Genomic DNA, 16303 nt, shown 5'->3' with positions numbered 1-16303 from the left:
GGTCAAAACTAGTACCATTTATTAAGGTAACTTGCAGTGTAACTCACATTGCATAAATGTTGTATTGAAAAGGTGGAACTGTCAAACTTATTTAAATATTAATGCTTGCGATTTTGCCAAGAGCATCAGGTCTGGACCGATAATGAGTGGAGTCGCATGCTCTTCTCAGATGAGAGCAGATCCAATCTGAGTAGCGATTCTAGACGTACCCTCATCTGGTGAGAGGTGGGAACACGTAATGCACCCAGCAACATTGTCACACATGATCATTTTGGTGTGGGGAGGCACAGTGTTGCATGGGCGTACTGACCTCCTAATCTTTGGAAAGTGTACACTCACCGGTCAAGATTATTGTGACAGTGTACTACTTCCCCATGTATGTCTTTTCAGGGGTGCATTCAGCCCTGACTTCATTTTTATGGATGACAATGCAGGACCACATCGAAGAACGAAGGTGGAGGAGCTCTTGGAATGAGAGGATATTCGGCAAACGGAGTGGCTTGCCCGTTCTCCTGACTTAAATCCCATCGAGCACAAGTGGAGCACGTTGGGCAGACGTATTGCAGCACGTCCACATGTACCAACTACCATCCAGCAGTTGTCAACCACGCTGGTGGAGAAATGGAACGCCCTACCACAAGAACTCCTTACCAGTCTTGTAGCCAGCATGGGAACGTGTTGCACAGCATGCATCGCTGTCTGTGGTGATCACACACCCTTTTAAGAACCATGTCCATTCTTTTGTGATGTCCAGGGAACCATCGTGAGTCGCAGTGACTTAAATGTAATTTATTGTCTCTGTATAAAAGTGTCATTTCTGTTCATCTCATCGCACATTCCTTTCAGTTGCCTACTGTACCATACTGTAGCAGTTCTTCCTATGTATGGTCCAAGTTTCTTTGAGCTATGTTACTTGGCAGTTACATGCGAAAGTTACTTTCGTTTTGCACAGCAGTGTGATCACCATTTTAATTATTTTAATTTCAGTTCTGTACAATATTAAAACAATATGTTATTCCATATTTATTATAAAAACAACATATTCTATTAGGGGGGGAAATTTATACTTATGTCGAATTAAAACTTTGAATAACTGATTTTATAGAATATCAATATCCTTATTTTTAAACATCTTGGCAGTGGCGTTCAGTGAACATACTCATTAGCCCAGCTGCAAAAAAAGTTTTTTAAATATAAATAATCATAGCCCCACTGCACTCTCTAAAGTCAACATTACTATTTTATAAGGCTCTGTTTTTCATGGATAGGTCTACCTGAGAAAGATCTTTCAAGAATATTTTCAACCACACGCTTGCACATACTTCCAAATTGATATTCACGGCAGTGACAACACCATCATAACTTAATCTATAGCATATTTTAAACAATGTACTTACACTTTCAACCGGTGACGCTTCGTGATAGTACAGTCATGGTTTTCACAAAAATACACTGGGACTATTTGTTTTTTTACTTAAAAAGCTTAATCTAATCAGTAAAATTTAACTGATATTTTACCATCGCAGGAGTTTTATAGTTTCACTCGCATACTGAGTGTACGTGCACAATGACAAACGAGGGAAAATATGTGTCACGACGTATAACACATGTTATATTCATGAAGAATGCCACCGAATTCGCGAAACCTTCACCTATTATACAAGAGGAACCCTACAAAAATTCGCTGTATACCACCATCACAGACAACCAAATACAAACTCTGTGTTCATGCTGGGCAACCTAAATATTTTTCTGCGGCTATCAGAACACATACTCTACATGTGCCATCAATGAATTGCTCGAATTGCTAGAATTGTCTTTTCACCTTTGTAATGTTTAATTGTGCTTCTTTTTGTTTTACAGGTGTAATTCGTGCTCAGGAGAAGGAGATAGAGGAACTCAAGAGTAAGATTGCACAGGTGTTGGCAGTGATGCCTACAGACACTTTTGGACCTAGCCCTACGAATTTGACTGGCACATCAAAACTGCGTCTAGCAGAGAGTCCCACTCCCTGTCCTGGCTGTACAGTATCTAATCTCGACCCTAATGCTACTGCCTATACTCCTAAGGGCAGCCTCATTATTGCCTCTACAGAGGCTTGAGTAATTTTTTTTATGACAGTGACAGCCTCTCTCCAACAACAGTCTACCATTGCCATACCTTCCTTAATTATATAAACCTCTTATGTCCCTTGCACCAGTATATCTGTGTGAATCATAAATACAGATTAATTTGCCCATGAGCCACTCTGTAATGTCTTAATTCCAACTAATTCGCCATTCTTTTTGATATGACCTGTTTCATTTTAAGATCTTCGACATATAATTTTAAATTATTCTTTTAATTGTTAGTGCTCTTCCTGCTCTTGTAATTAGAACTTCATGTAATCAGGACAGTAGAAAGATACAGTGTAGGTCTTCAGTGAAATTGCTTTAATCGCTAGCTAACCCATGTGTATTCAGTAAGTACCCTTCTTCAGTTTTTTTCTTTTCACTTAAGAAATATCTTATCTCTCCTTTGTACTTTGTTGCATTTTAAGCTCTAAATAATGGTTTATTCAAAGAGCAGAGGTCAGGAATAATAGCAGGTTTTTTGTAATCTGGAAAAGGATTTTCTTTCCATTTCTGTAAGATGAATAGGTAATTCTCAGTTCCAGTATTATTCAGTTTTTTCTTCCTAAAAATTTGCATTGATGTGCAGATATAAATAGAAGATAATGAGATGACAGATCACTTCAGAGTTGATAGAAGCTGAGAAAGTAAAAAGAGTTGTCAGTGTTACTATGGAGCTAGGTCAGGCTGTCCTCAAATATACTAAAATGCTTATAATTGATACACAGTATGTTTAGTATGGTTTCTTTCTTTTCTTTTTTCTCTGTAAAGAGTTTATGGGTTAAATATGGTGTTACCAATTTTAAAACATCGCAAGTTTTCTTTAATTTTCACAATCTTTTGTGTTCCTTTATGTACAATTAAATTAATTTCCCATAATGTGTTGTTCTACGTAAAGTTATCAATTTTTATATCAGAATGAACTCTCTCATGGAAGTTATGCTAGTTAAGGTAATACTCTCCACATTCTCAACAGTTCGAATCCCTGTAGTAATTAAAGATTTTGTTCCCTTTCTCCTGTATTGTAATGTTTAGTGTATTTTGTTCATCTGCAGACTGACCCTGAGCTCTAATGTTTAAAAAGTGTTCTATATTTCTGTCATTCACATGATATTTGCATATTGAATATTGACTTGGTAAGTTGAGAGTCTTCCTACATTCTTTTAAGTGTTTTTATAAGTAAAATGACCTGTGTTGGTGGGGACAATTGGATACCTGCATTCATGCTACCTTTTTCTCCTCACGCTTCCACTCCCTTCCAATAATTTTTAGTCTCTCTGAAACCATGCTATAATTTAATCCAGTTTGATTTTGATGGCTTGTTGAGAGTTTGGCATATCAGGCATAATAAAACTTTACGCACAGAGAATAACTGGTATTTTTCCCCAATTAATATCAGGATTTATTTTGTAACTACCTTACATTTACTATGGTTATTTTATATTTTACTAGTTATTGAAACGGTCACCTTTTTAAATTTTCTATTCCTTAATATCAAATGTAAATTCCTACTATAACCACTAATTTAGAGAACTGGTTAGACTGAATTTGCTAGAGTTCCTGGATCTAAATTTGCAAGTTTTTCAGCCATTGATTCTAGCTTATATAATTATCTCATGTAACATAGTTATTTTAATGTGGTAGATTGCTTGTTGTCAGGAATGACTGTTGGTAAAGAGATGGCTTTTTTTAACCTAGCCATTGTAACTGCCCTACACATTACGAATAGTATTTTGCTGATATGCTAGTCTTTATTTTTTGTTTGTTTTGTAAAGTGAACATTTTATTGGAATCGACCATCCAATTTTTATTTAATTCCAGAAATTTTGGGAAAAGATCTGTTGAAACTTCAGTACAAAAACGAGTACACGTGGAGGAGAGGTAACAAGGTTCATTGATTAGATAGTAAACCTATGTAACTACCTCCACAGAATCAAATGTGTGATGTCTGACTGATGATATTTATTCCTAAATAGTCCAAACAGTGTAGACATCTGTTTGTATTGTCATTGCATTATTTATTATTTTTATACAAGTGTCGTTCTTCTCTCTTCTCAGCTCCTTATATGGACAATTTTAAGTCTGTACAACCTGCAACATTCTTTGTTATTTTAGTTGTTCATTTAATATTTGAAACAAACTGAAAATTTATTAAGTCCTTATTCCTTATTCTGACTTTCGTCTTTAACTATCCCAATGAGGCTGACCTAGTCACTGCATCCTTTGTTCTCTTCTTATTGCTGTGTATTACCTGACAATGTTACGTAAAGCCAACCTATTTGAATCTTGTTGGACTGTCTGCTGCATTAAAAAATAGGTCAAATATGATTTTAGTTTGTGTTAACCTTCCCTCTTGCTGTGTATTTTTGTAAGCATTTTCAGAACTTGTCCTCTTCAGGTCTTTAATACTCTTCAAATTACCAACACCAGTAATGAGATAGCTTTCTTTTTAATTGTGTAATTATATGTTGTGTAGATATAGCTCAAGTTTTGTAAATATTTAATTATTGCATATTTTTTGTTTATTTCAGTCTGAATGTATTTAAGAAGCACAAAGGTACTGTAATCAACTGTGACCATAAGTATTTATTTGTGTCAGTCCTCTACACCCCCCCACCATTTATGGTAATGATGTATGCATTTAGGCTGAGGAATTTCGGCCAATCCCCGGAAGTTGTGAAGTACTTAATGTGAATATTGTGACTGTTGGTACTGAAAAGAAAGAAATAATATTTACTGTGATTTTCAAGCACAAGTTAGTTGCAGCAGCACTGCAGGAATGTGGAACTTTTTGGAAATATATTTCTTTGCATTGCTTTTTTGCATACATGGATTCTTTGTGTGAATACCATTTTCATCTTGCTTGTAAATAAATTTGTTTGTTGTAGATAGGATATTAAATAAAATGTTTATTTTTTTGAACAGAGAAATTTTCTTGAGAAATAAATTTATTATTTTTGTTCTTTTACTGGAAATTTGTAAAATGTTTGATGGCTTAATTAAATATCAATTTTAAAAATGTGTTTTCAAAAATATTCCAGATTCCTGCACGTGTGTGGCCATATAATAAGGCTATTATATTTTTCTTTGTAAAATAGTGTCTACTTGAATGTGATATTTGGATATGCATTGTGATCTCGATTTTTAAAAATTAAAACAAAGCACAAATAGTTTGGCAGTTTTGTTGATCTGTTTAGTCTCTCCTGGGTTGCTCTTTGAAAGATTTTTTTTATTTTTTTTATTTATAATGTGAGTGTATACATGTGTTTGACTTAGCTGTGTGGACTGACTGGTTGTGTAGATAGCAGTGAAATTACTCATGTTTTGTTATTTTAAAAAATTGCCTATTCAAGATGAGCCTATGTTTCAAAGAGGTAAAGTAATTTTATTAATTATTCCTGCATCATGTTTCCTCCAAGTCTTGTTTTAATCAGCTGTCCATCCTTAAGTGTTTATTTCAGCTTTGGTTTCTATCTGGAATGATTTAATACTTTTAAAACTTGCATCCAAGTGTGGTCAGTATTTCTTTTTTCTATGCTAGTGGGTTTGATCCTGACTGAGTTTGGTGTCATGTTAGGGTATTTAAACATCTACATGTTTTGGCTTTACAGATATCCTGCGGGACAAAATTCTTACAATCTGCCGTCTCTGTATCTACAGATATCCTGCGGGACAAAATTCTTACAATCTGGCGTCTCTGTATCAAGTTTTTGCAGAAAAGGCAGATATTTTACTGTCGGTGTTTAATAGATTTTTACTTGTTTCTTTTTGCTGTCCTGAAATTTACTCTCAGGTTTAACCCCCCTAAACTGAGCATTAATTCTTTTTAACTTGAAGTAATTTTTCATCGCTAAGAAAATATTCAAATATTGTCAATGGTTTGAGATTATCCCCAAAGTTAGCATGAATCTCACTATTGCCAGTAAGATCGAATCTGTTTCGTGGCCCTCCAAACGTAACCCTGTCAGTCTGAACATCTTCAATTTTTGCACATTTGTATCTGTCGTCGTGGAATTCATCACTCGATTCAGAAGAATAACTGTCACTTTCACCTTCAGTTTCATCGCAAGGCAAGAGCATTCGCTCAATATCACTGTTTGCTAAATTACTTTGTTTACACTCGGGGGTTTTAGCACAGAAGTCATATTGCTTCGACTGCTGACCGCGCTGAAAACCGTGCACGGCCACATGAATTCTACACGGAATACGATATTCCATGGAAATAAAATGTAGCGCTTTGTTGCAAAATAAGGCCAATAAATGTAAGAAGTATCTATAAATATCCAACACTTATAAGCGGTTGACACATTTTGTAATAAACACGCAAATTTGGATGGCGCTTATAAGTGGTTCACGCAACTTGCGAATAATTACCCTGACGCTTATAAGCGGTTGACGCTGGGCAGGGGTTAATAGTCTACTTATCCATCTTAGGCTGTAATTCAGTGTAATGCACTAGGAAGAAAAAGAAGCGATTGTGATAACTCGGAATATCCATTATTTATTTAAAACGGTCCTCTATAAAAAGATTATATCAAAATAAGTGAATTGATGACAATATTTTTAAGTTGCTAGAATCTTTTATTACTAGAAGTAATTTGTTGTTGCAGACCAAGGGTTGCTTGTTTCAAACAATCTCCCACTCACAAACTTTGTCTCTCTCGAAATAACTTTACTTAATAAGGTTGCCCTTGCATTTGAACTCCCTAGCCCAGGGATAGTTCGGTAACTTTCAGGTGACATACGGAAGTAGTGAACCAGATGTAATTTTTTCCCAGAGTTTCAACAGTGGGTGAGGTTACTTGCTGTACCCAAATTTCGTGTCCCCTTGCATTAGGAATGATAGTGAGTGTGTCACTCATTTTCAGGAAGTTCTTTTTTAACACATGTCTGCTAGATGGCACAAGATTCTCAGAGGATGACAGGCAATTATTGCCTGTTTTGTAAGCACAACTTCTGCTACATCTCTTCACAGGTGAGGAGCTATATTGATGAAATTGTATCTTTTCTTAGGAAACTAGTTCCAAGCAGGCTATTTAATCCAGTCTCATTGATAGCTGCATGTATTTCCTGAACGTATGTGGAGTACTTTCAAACAGAAACTGTGTACGCCTCACTTGATGTGCAGTGAGCCATGGCTAATGTGTGGAGGATATATGCATGTGCACTGCCTCATATGCCTGTTAATTTATGGATTATATTGTTACTTGTGCACATTTTATTCTGATATTGTTATGTGTTGCTCGAGCAACAACGTTCAGTCTAGTTCAGCTCCTGGCATTTAGATGTGTCAAAGTGCTAGAATTTATTTGATGCTATGTTAAGTGAAATTTTCTTGCATATATCTCCTCTTTAAGATGGAAGGTGCAGACTTTAATTTTCCTAAGGTTCAACTTCAGGTAGTTTTGCTCAGAGTATGTGGAGAGTTCCTCTAGAAATGTTGTCAGCTTATCCTCTTCAAATGTTATCTGTTGGGTTACAACAGCTGTATCATCTGTATAAATTTATTGGTTGTTCACATACATAAATAGCAGAAGAGTTAGTACACTTCCTTGGGATGCCATTTATTTGTATTGAACAGCGACTCATTGTTCAGGAATGTAACATAAAAATGCCATTTCTGAAGAATGCACCAAGTGAACTGGATACACTTCTGTAACAAGTTTCATTAGGATAACACGAAATGCTGGTTCATTTTCGTTTGATTCTGCCTTGTAGACTGGCTTCAGGATCCAAAAATGGAGCCAGTGGATCTTGGTAGGCAGGATGATCAGTAATCAGGTTTGAAAGGGGTTTCTGGAAAGTTTTTCTGTTTTAGCATTAAGACTACATGTACAGTGTACTTTGAATGTATCTCACTTTATTGCAGTTTATTATTTATTTATTTATTTAATTATTTATTTATTACAGTTAAAGTACAGAAGAGAATGATTCGACGATACTAAATGAATTGAAATACTGATATCAAAGCTAGAATAAGTAAGAGTTTCTGTTTTGTTAAAGTAGTGTTTATTGTGCAGACAGCGGGTTTTCAAAGGTGAATGGAACTCTTCGTCAGAGTGAAAAGATAATGTTGTTTGTAATGTTGTTTGTCCAACCCTTGTCTCGTTTCTTTACGGGGTCGGGTATAAGGTGAGATGAATCTGTCGTGGTGGGTTTTTATGACTGGATGCCCTTCCTGACGTCAATGCCGTCAGAGGAGTTAATGAGATGAAGTGAATGACATGATATATGATAGTAGGAAGGGAGAGGATGAAACCTGGTGCCGGCACATAGCCTACTTGTGTAGAATAGCACCAAGGGTTCTGCTCGAGGCTTAACGTTTCCATCCGATGGACTGATCATAATCAGCAGAGTCACATGCCCTCACTCCATATGAGCCCTGCGGAGACGTTTGGAATTTAATCGAGGCTTGTGGCATGCTATCTAGCGATTAGAAGGTGTATACCACCACCTCTCCTATCCTGTCGGCCAACCTTCTGATGGTGAAATATTTTCCACCAACAGGACTTGAACTGGCTAACCACAGTGTCCGACTGTTTAGACTTTAACGCCTTTACGATCATGGCCACCAGGCAGGCTAATATTGTTCTTAATATGTCCAGGAATATAATCTGCATTGAATTTTGCACTGACTTGTCTGCACTGTCCTGATATTTCAAAATATTAGCAAATAATAACACTGTTTCTGTAAAATCATAACTGATTTATATTTTTGTTGATATTTTCTGAAATGAGTAATTTGTTTCGGAATCTGTTCACAATCAAGTAATTGAGCCCATAGTGTTTAATCTGTTACAAAAAATATTGTGAAATTTCTGAGTTTGAAACATTATCTTACCCTCCTATTCTGCTTGATGGAGAATAGATTTTTTTTCTAAAGAGAAACAATGTTTTCACAATTGCAGTTGGTTTTTGGGTTTGAGCTGTTACAAATAAATAAATTTATGTAATATAACATTATGATCTGATATGTAATGGGTAATTTCAAGTGGTTTCTATTTAAAAGTCTGAATGGATGCCTAGTATATTTTCAAAATTTCAATCACTGCTGCAAAGCCACATTTAACTTGTGGCTTCTTGGAAATTGTTCCAGTTGGTATACAGTACTTCATCTGAAGCTGATATTGAAAATGAACTTCATGGAAGTGTACGTCTGCTCATCTGTAAAAAAAATGATGAGCTTAATCATAATCAGCAGAGTCACATGCCCTCACTCCATATGAGCCCTGCGGAGAGGTTTGGAATTTAATCGAAGCTTGAGCTTTCATCAAAACATTTAAATACTAGCATGTATTACTTTGAATTGACATTCAGAAAATAGGTGCAGAAGGTGACCACACATACCTAACATTATGTGCCTAGGTATGACAGTTCACTACTTTTCCATGTAACATTTTAAGCTATGTAGCATAATCAATTAAAATTAGACAGTGGTGTGGTTTATAAGGGACATCTTCACTCCTCGAGTTTTACCAAGAGAGAGACAATTTGAATCCCAGCTAGTGCTTGCAGGATTTTTCAATGAAAAGTTGTTTGTCTGTGGTGTGTATTCCACATCAAATGGAAACACAGTGGCCTTGATCCAAATATCAACTGTAATGTAACCATTTTTTTTTTTATAATATGGAATATAAATTAAATCTGGGCAATTAGAGCAAAATATAATTAGCAGGGGAAGTTACTTTAAAGATATGATGCAGTTGGTTGTTTATCCAGTTGTATCTAGTTCTTAATTTTAGATTGTATTTCCTGGTGAATGTTCAAACACTGGTAAATGTGCATAAGTCACTTGCTCAAGGCATTTGTCCTAAGGCTATTTACCTTTCTCTCTCTTCTTTTAATTAGCTCAGAGTACAACAAGCCTATCAAAAGCATTGTTTCCAATAGGATTTCTGTTCAATAGTAGTTTAACTAGCTAAGTAATTAAAATCAGGACAGAAGATGAGAAATATCAGAATGTGCTCTTTCTTTTAAATGCCCAGAGGACAAAGATAAACATGAGTCAAAGAGCAACATGTGTAAGTAGCATTCTTCTCATTCTTTAGCATTACATACATTGATTTTTATAGAGATAGGATATTGGGGTAATTTTTAAAAATACCTCCTGTGGAAAGTTGTTTCACTGATACTGCAAAGCTAGAACAGTACATACAGGAAGGAAGGTAACCCAGTGAGCAATATGTTTGGTGAATTCTGTAGCCATAGGGAATCTGTGTGATGTGCAATAGTGTATGGAAGTGCTGGATATGATGGCTTGCTGCTGCTATTTGCTTTGATATTTTGTGTTTTTCTCTGTAGCTTAAGTTTGAAATGAAGAATTGAGTCATATAAAATAGTGCTGAACTTTTTATGTTTATAATCCAAATTGTAATAAAATTAAAATTTTGTTTGCTAATGTTAATGCGATGTTGTGAAAGGTCAGACTCAATGAAGGTATTCATTTTGTAGTACAAATATCTCAAAGTAATTTTGTGTTTTCTTGAAGCAATTTATATATATTTATCTCTTTTAGATAAATGTAAAAATATAAAATGACAGAGATTCTATATTTCATGTGAACAAAGTTCTTGGATATCACAGTTTGTAAAATTGTTGGTATTGAACTCAATCTTGCTTACTTTTGTTTTATGGCTCGAAAATTCAAATCTGTGGTAGAATTTATTAATATGTTCCTCTATCATTTACTTTTGAAGAAGTTGTTTAAGAAATGACTAGACTGAAAACAGTGGAGCTGGTAAGGACTTCAACACTCAGATTTGGCAATCTTAATATCTCAATCTGATAAAGACAAGTTATAATAGTGAGAAGTGTGTCTTGCTCCTGCTACTAGCATTATCTGATCGATTTTTCCATGTTTGATACTCTCTGACCACCGCTGCAGTCTTGTTTGAAAATGTAAGATTATTTTGAAGCATACAGGAAATGCTGGAAGCTTGGGCAAGACTTGAAAAAACAATCTATGTGAAAACGTAATTATTTTGATGTTTGGAGATAAACTGCTCTCTATGTGTCAAGTCAAATTATAAGGTAAAAAGAATAAAAACTGAAAAAAAAAATCAGTGGGACCATGAGTACCCATAAAATGCAACATGATATTTGTGTTAATTTCATGGTATGTTCCCAGAATCCTTGTTCATCAAGATATGCTCTCTCAAATACTTTTTTATAATGTATGTTTAATAAACAAATTTCACAGATCTCTCATATTTGTATAAAACAAATGAGATCTCCTTTTTCCAGATCTGCTCCATTTTCTTCTGATAAGAACACCATTGATCTGTGCATTTGAGACCTAAAAATATTTGTTACAAGGAAAAAGAACCATAGATTTCTTCATTCATACTGACATAGCACAGAATGTGAATTTATTCAGTATTTTTTTTCTGCGTTGTTGTATGTAATTATATTATAGGCCTTTTAAATTATGTTTAGTCTTTTTTTTTTAGATTGCTTCATGTAAGAAGCTAATGATCAAGCTGAAGATCAGATTATGTCAGTACTAGTGTATTTATAAATAATGGGACCAGACATGGGATGGTAGCAGTCATACCTTATATGTTGAGTAATTCCTGACTTTTACCTGGAGCTGATATGGGAGAATTCATAGAGAGCCACTTCAAGTATGACCAATTTTTCTCTCGTTTCTCTATAAAGTTCTCTTACTCGAGGTCAAATCCGCTCTGTTCCAGTACTCTCGAACTGGTCTTAAATTTTTGGATGGGAATTGAACTTGGCCGGCCGGGTAGGACTACTAGGTATATCTCAGCTTTAACTCTGGAAAAATGTCAATCTGTAGGATGAAATGAACATCTGTTAACAAGAGACATTTTAGTTGAAGTTAGAATAAAATCAATATGGAGAATTCCATACCTTTTTATTGCCTTACTTTAATTTGTAATTCATAAAAGTTAAATTGATATGCTCTGTGCAACTAGCACTGTTCGTTAGCCTAATGACCTTGCCCATTTCCTTCTACTTGATTTGTTTCGTACTTTCAAATTGTTTTGTTTCATAGATTTATATTATTCACCTTTAATATGCACATATAAACCCTCTTAATGAAATATGTATGCTCAATTTGATATGCCAATCTATTTCTTTTCCAGTGTGCTAGTATAATTTTCTTTCTTATAACTGTTTTCTTTCAATCAATCAGTTACCACTTCTTTCTTCTACAACTTATTCCCACACTTGTGGGGTCGTGGGTGTGAACAGTGTCACACAGGTGGATGAACAAAAGAGAATCTTAGTAGATCATAATCTCAAACATTACATATAAATTGAAATAAAAAGGGGAACAAAGTTCATATTAAGAATGGGATCAAACCAAAATTTTAAAATGCTTGGGAAAACTCACATGGTTGTTAAATTCCCCTTGAACATGATTTCTTCAAGTAACACATAATAGGGCAACAGTGCCTGCCGGAAAAAAAAAAAAAAAAGGTAATATTTTACCAATACAATATATGGCTGTAACCTGATTAACGTAACAGTACATATAACACAGGACCTTTTAGGCGATTTGAATCATCGTACACTCGGAAACCCAACTACCCTTTTTAATGCAGAAAAGAAAGGAAGATTTTAAAGTTCAGAAATTGGACGTAATTTCTAGAAGTTACACCAAACACATGAAAGATCACGAGGAGTAGTTGTTTCCTTAAAAGCATAGTTCACAGTCCAAGAAGGAAATCCAAAATTAAAAACTTGCAGTTTCAGTTGCAGCTTGCAGTAATATGTTAACACGTGTTACCACATACAATAGATGTGCCTGGTTAGAAGATACCTAATTCACACCAAATAACAAAAGAATTTGAGGACGATCAAAAGAATGAAAAGGAATCTTCCGAGGGTGATAACACCCTCACACTAGACCATTTATCCTGGATCTGTGATCCAGGACGCAGAACATAACCTTCCCCCATCGCTACAGAACAGAGAGTCATGGCTGCCACAAGCTTAGGAGTCGTTGCCAGCCCAATCATGAAGCCGTGCGCTTATTGGCCACTAATTCTTGGTCTATACATTTCCTAGCTTCTATGGTCTCCTGTATACACATAACATCGCGCTTGGTTTTCCTGTGCAGATCTAGTAGCAGTTCCTCTCTTGGTTGTAATATATCTTCTAGTTTCACTGAGATGGTGTTAACTGTGGTCTTGAAAAGGACCAAATGATGCATCTATTATGAAAGGATTAGCCGGCGATGTAGCCGTTGCCCAGGGAACGACTGATTGCATCATAACACTTAAGTGGGTCTCGGTCTTCAGGGAGGCACCTTTATTGTTCCCCAGTGTACCGATGAACCATTAGAGCCATTAGAGATAATTGCAAGTTTTTAAGCATTAACATCAGCATCCAACCGTGGCCAACGAAGTCATTTTAAACGTACTAAATGGGGTTGAGAAATAAGCGCGCATAGCTCGAAATAATCTCAACCTTATGCAGAAGTGACATATCTTGTGAGCCTTTTGAGAAGACAAAGCTTGCTTCTTACATCACATGGTCCGCTGAGAGCTATAATACGTTATAACGCGTCCGCCTACTCAACGAGTCGGGTGACAATTTGATCTTCATTCACAATGAATGAACCAATAGCAGAAAAGTGTTAGGTAGTGATGGGTAATTTGATGGATCGCGAGACTAGCGAAAGCACTGTTTCTTGCGAGAAATTTCCGGAGATATCGAGAACGTTGCCCTCCGCATTGTGCGGCGAGCAACGTGTCGTAGGCCTACAGGTATCGTAGTCGAGCTGAATGTTGTTTGTGCCGAGTATGCGAATAGTCGACCACGGGCCTTCTCCATTCCGTAAATACTTGCCAACGAGCTACTAGGGCGTTCATTTTACAGAGGTCTGTTATTGATGCAGTTTAACATAATTACACTGCTGTTTGTAGAAAGTGAAACGCCAAGATCGAGAGCTGTGATCACAATGCAATTTATTCCACATATTAGGGACATGACAAGACACAAATGATTACAATTACAGAACTGTACATGCACGGTGACCGTGGAAATTCAGCACGGCGTAGCGCCACCACGCGCTGCAATCAGACCCGCTAGACGTCGTGGCATGGAATCAAAGAGCGCCTGAATATGCTGCTGGAGAATACTCTGTCACGCGGTTTGTAGGCTCGTCCATAAATCAACAGTGGCTGCAAGAGGACCTGCACGAACAAGGTGCCGACCGAGCATATCCCAGACATGTTCAATGGGTGATATATCCAGCGAACGGGCAGGCTAGGGAAGCAGTGGTATCCATAGTTATTCGAAGAAAACTTGCACAGTCCTCGCCACATGCGGCCGGACATTGTCCTGCTGGAATATGGCGTCTGGAACGGCCTGCAGGAGGGGCAGTGCCTCGGGCTGTAAAACCTCCCTGATGTAGCGGTAACTGTTCAGATTGCCCTCAAGACGTAGGAGGCGAGATTGCATGTTATAGGCAATTGAGCCCCAAACCATCACACTAGGCGTTTGTACGCTATGCTGCTCAACAATACAGTCTGCTCGATGGCGTCACCACGGCGGCCTCTAACGTGTATGCGACCACCACTGTAGGACAAGTTGAAGCAGGACTCGTCCGAAAACACTAAATTTTGCCATTCAGCACGCCAATGTCGGTGTTCATGTGCTCATTGCAGTCTACGGCGTTGGTGGTTGCTGGTCAATGGCATGCGTGCCACCAGTCCGGCCCTCAGAAGACAGCGTCGAACCGTCGATGCAGACATCCCCACACCCGTTGCAGTGCTCCAACGTCGAGCCAACACCGTGGACGAAGCTGTTCTGTCCGTTGCGGACAAGATGGCGGTCATCTCGCGCTGTGGTCACATTGTGCCATCCAGTACCCTGTCGGCGCTATGTATGGCCCTCTTCTCTCCACTGGTTCCACATACGCTTCACTGTTGAAGCAGCGTACCCTGTACGAGCCGCAATGTCACGGAACGACAGACCCATCTCCCGGAGCCCTATCATTCTGTCCCGTTCGAACGCACTCACATGCTGATATTTCCTCCTGTGATGTCGGCGAGGCATAGTGGCACTTAGGTACACGTTTCCACTTCGTATGACGGGTCCGCACTGACTGAGCGTTGCGAAACGCTGCCCTGGCCGGTCACACACAGGAGCGCACTGCTGGGCCTACGTGACGCCATCTCTCTGCAATTTAAAACACTTATGGTTCCACTGTTCTACACGTCCTCTGATTTTGGCGTTTTTCAGACCATTGCTTCTGAGTGTTTCACCTTCTATAAACAGCCGTGTATAAAGGATACGCATTCTGGCATTGTATGCAGCCGTAAGTAGGCTACACGAATGAGTAGGCTAAGTACAGAAACTGACGGGTACTGTAAGGGTAAATGGGTATCATCAAATACACTAAAGACAATACTGGACACTTCCGTATTCTCCCATGCAAAACTGAGAGACATGTTGTCAATGGCGCACCTAACGGCCCGACCTTAAGCATCAGGCGGCAAGATTAAAAATACAAATGTTGCGTGTCAAAACTGATAGAAATAATGGAACTAAATAATGATTTTGCTTTGTTCTATTGCGAAAATTGAAAGTTTATACTGATAGAAACAATGGAACTCAATATTAATTCCGTTTTGGTTGAATGGTCTGCGTTGAGGCCTTCTACTTAAAAGGTCACAGATTCGATTACGGGCGGGATCGGATATTTTAATCGCGTCTAATTCTGACTCTGGGATTCGGTATTTGTGTTTGTTCCAACACTTTTCATAATCGGAAAACACCACAGAGACATGCGTTAGTGATTACAAGACCTCGGATTTTTAAGTGCTAAAATGTTACTTAACTGCCGAAATTAGGCTGTCAAATAGGTTTTAAAATATCTTTAGGCAGCTAAAATTTTACTTATTTTAACAGGCATCAATTAAAATACCATGTTTATTTTGCTAAATTGATAACTCGTTAGGAGGAAATATAGAACAAGTGTCACTCATCTCTTTGCGGCAAACGTCACAGAATATAATGTTACCATCCGATGTGAAAATGAGAATCTCATGCAGCCACTTTTTAATTAAAGACGACTTGGAACCTGACATTTTCGGCATAATTCACACACTGAACAAACGGGAATACCGAAATGTTCTCACAGTATGTAATGTAATGGTTCTTTTTTTCTTGCCAGCAAGGTTCTTAAGGCTTTTCGGGGAATGTGGTTTACAGCT

At 37.3% G+C, this 16303-nt stretch overlaps 1 protein-coding gene across 1 annotated transcript in view; it reads left to right on the top strand.

The window, feature by feature from the left end:
- The window catches only part of LOC136857567 (macoilin-1), a 258858-nt gene extending 253096 nt beyond the window's left edge, over nucleotides 1-5762 (top strand). The window contains exon 13 of the mRNA XM_067136330.2: nucleotides 1864-5762. Within this exon, the coding sequence (XP_066992431.2) occupies nucleotides 1864-2102 (239 nt within the window). The 3' untranslated portion in view covers nucleotides 2103-5762. The remainder of the gene's footprint in view (nucleotides 1-1863) is intronic.
- The last annotated feature ends 10541 nt before the right edge of the window (nucleotides 5763-16303 follow it).

This window comes from Anabrus simplex, chromosome 1 (assembly GCF_040414725.1).
Source record: "Anabrus simplex isolate iqAnaSimp1 chromosome 1, ASM4041472v1, whole genome shotgun sequence".
NCBI classification, from domain to species: Eukaryota; Metazoa; Arthropoda; class Insecta; order Orthoptera; family Tettigoniidae; genus Anabrus; species Anabrus simplex.
This window is presented reverse-complemented; position numbering and strand designations above follow the sequence as displayed.